This window comes from Procambarus clarkii, chromosome 4 (assembly GCF_040958095.1).
Source record: "Procambarus clarkii isolate CNS0578487 chromosome 4, FALCON_Pclarkii_2.0, whole genome shotgun sequence".
Lineage (NCBI taxonomy): Eukaryota > Metazoa > Arthropoda > Malacostraca > Decapoda > Cambaridae > Procambarus > Procambarus clarkii.
The window spans coordinates 17,936,239-17,937,943 of NC_091153.1; the positions used below are offsets into that span (position 1 = coordinate 17,936,239).

The following is a 1,705-nucleotide window of genomic DNA, read 5'->3' on the forward strand; positions in this document are numbered from 1 at the left end:
GATCTCATCCTGTAACTACACTTAAGTCATTACACACACACACACACTTTCTCTTTTGCTATATATTTGTATAACGTTCATAATTACAATTTCCAGTTATTGCTTCTGTTAATAACTGTTATTACTTCTGGCATTCATTTAACCCACGAGGGAGTTGCCTGAGTCGCAGCAAGCATTAACACAGGCGGCATCAGTTGACTTTCATACTTATTACTGAACGTATTACGTATTAACGACGTATTACTTATAAATAGGACGCTTAGGTTTATACATAAATTGTTCGTTCACACACCAAATGAGGAAAATGATCGCATGTGGCAGCAGACGTCTGTGCTCGTTTATGATGAATGCAATGACAGCGTAAATGATTATGATGAATGCAATGGCAGCAAAGATGATTATGATGAATGGAATGACAGCAAAGTTGATTATGATGAATGGAATGACAGCAAAGTTGATTATGATGAATGGAATGACAGCAAAGTTGATTATGATGAATGGAATGGCAGCAAAGTTGATTATGATGAATGGAATGGCAGCAAAGTTGATTATGATGAATGGAATGACAGCAAAGTTGATTATGATGAATGGAATGACAGCAAAGTTGATTATGATGAATGGAATGACAGCAAAGTTGATTATGATGAATGGAATGAAAGCAAAGTTGATTATGATGAATGGAATTGCAGCAAAGTTGATTATGATGAATGGAATGACAGCAAAGTTGATTATGATGAATGGAATGGCAGCAAAGATGATTATGATGAATGCAATGGCAGCGAAGATGATTATGATGAATGGAATGACAGCAAAGGATACCCCTGTTCACCTAGCAGTAAATCGGACCTGGGAGCTAGACAGCTGTTATGGGCTGCTTCCTGGGGATGTGCAACGAAAAGTTGGCCTGGTCGAGGACCGGGCCGCAGGGACGCTAAGCCCCGAAATCATCTCAAAATCTCAAGATAACCCACCGCAGCTCATTCATTGGGATGAAACGCCCCAGAAGAGGAAATGATTACAACCACAGAAAGTAAAGCATTTGATTTACCAAACTGGAACTGGGAGGAGTAAACAAATCCAGAAGGGCCATGACGTGGATTCGAACCTGCGTCCGGGAGCATCATAGACACTGCCTTAATCGACTGAGCTACGACAGGGTTAAAAGAGTTGAAACCGAAGTTCTACTGAACTTACTGGCTCCCGTAGCCTCTCCGAGGCACAAACCAGGATTTTACACAACTATCCCCTGCACCCGAGCTATGTTAATAGGCCGTTCTCCCTCTTCGCTCGTCACGGCCCTTGTGGATTTGTTCATTTGATGCATCACGTTAGTGTGAACTCTGTGTGTAATGGGAGGAGTAATGCCACACTTACTACATGCAGACGACGACTGCTAGCACCAGGCTACAGAGCGGCCACATAACCAGTGACCACGTACGTCAAATATGTGACTGTACCATGGCACTCTCTCTCTCCCTCTGTCTCTAGTCACTCTCCGCATCTTTTTTTGCCCTTTCTCCCTCTTTTTATCTGAGTCTCATTTTCACTCCACTCACTCTCTCTGCTCTTCCTCTTTTCCACAGTTTCTCATTCGTAATCTCTTTCCTGATATCTATTTCAATTTACCCCTTCCTTTCGTCTCGTACCACAAGATATCCCCCGATTCATCTTTCTGTCGATGGCCTGACGACCGACATTGGTACCG

At 42.6% G+C, this 1,705-nt stretch overlaps 1 protein-coding gene across 1 annotated transcript; it reads left to right on the top strand.

Annotated features, from left to right (window-relative positions):
* The first annotated feature begins 312 nt into the window (after positions 1–312).
* On the top strand, positions 313–966 carry LOC138370706 (clumping factor B-like). The gene has a single exon (XM_069335309.1). It carries the CDS (start codon positions 313–315, stop codon positions 964–966), a length of 654 nt encoding a protein of 217 aa, XP_069191410.1.
* The last annotated feature ends 739 nt before the right edge of the window (positions 967–1,705 follow it).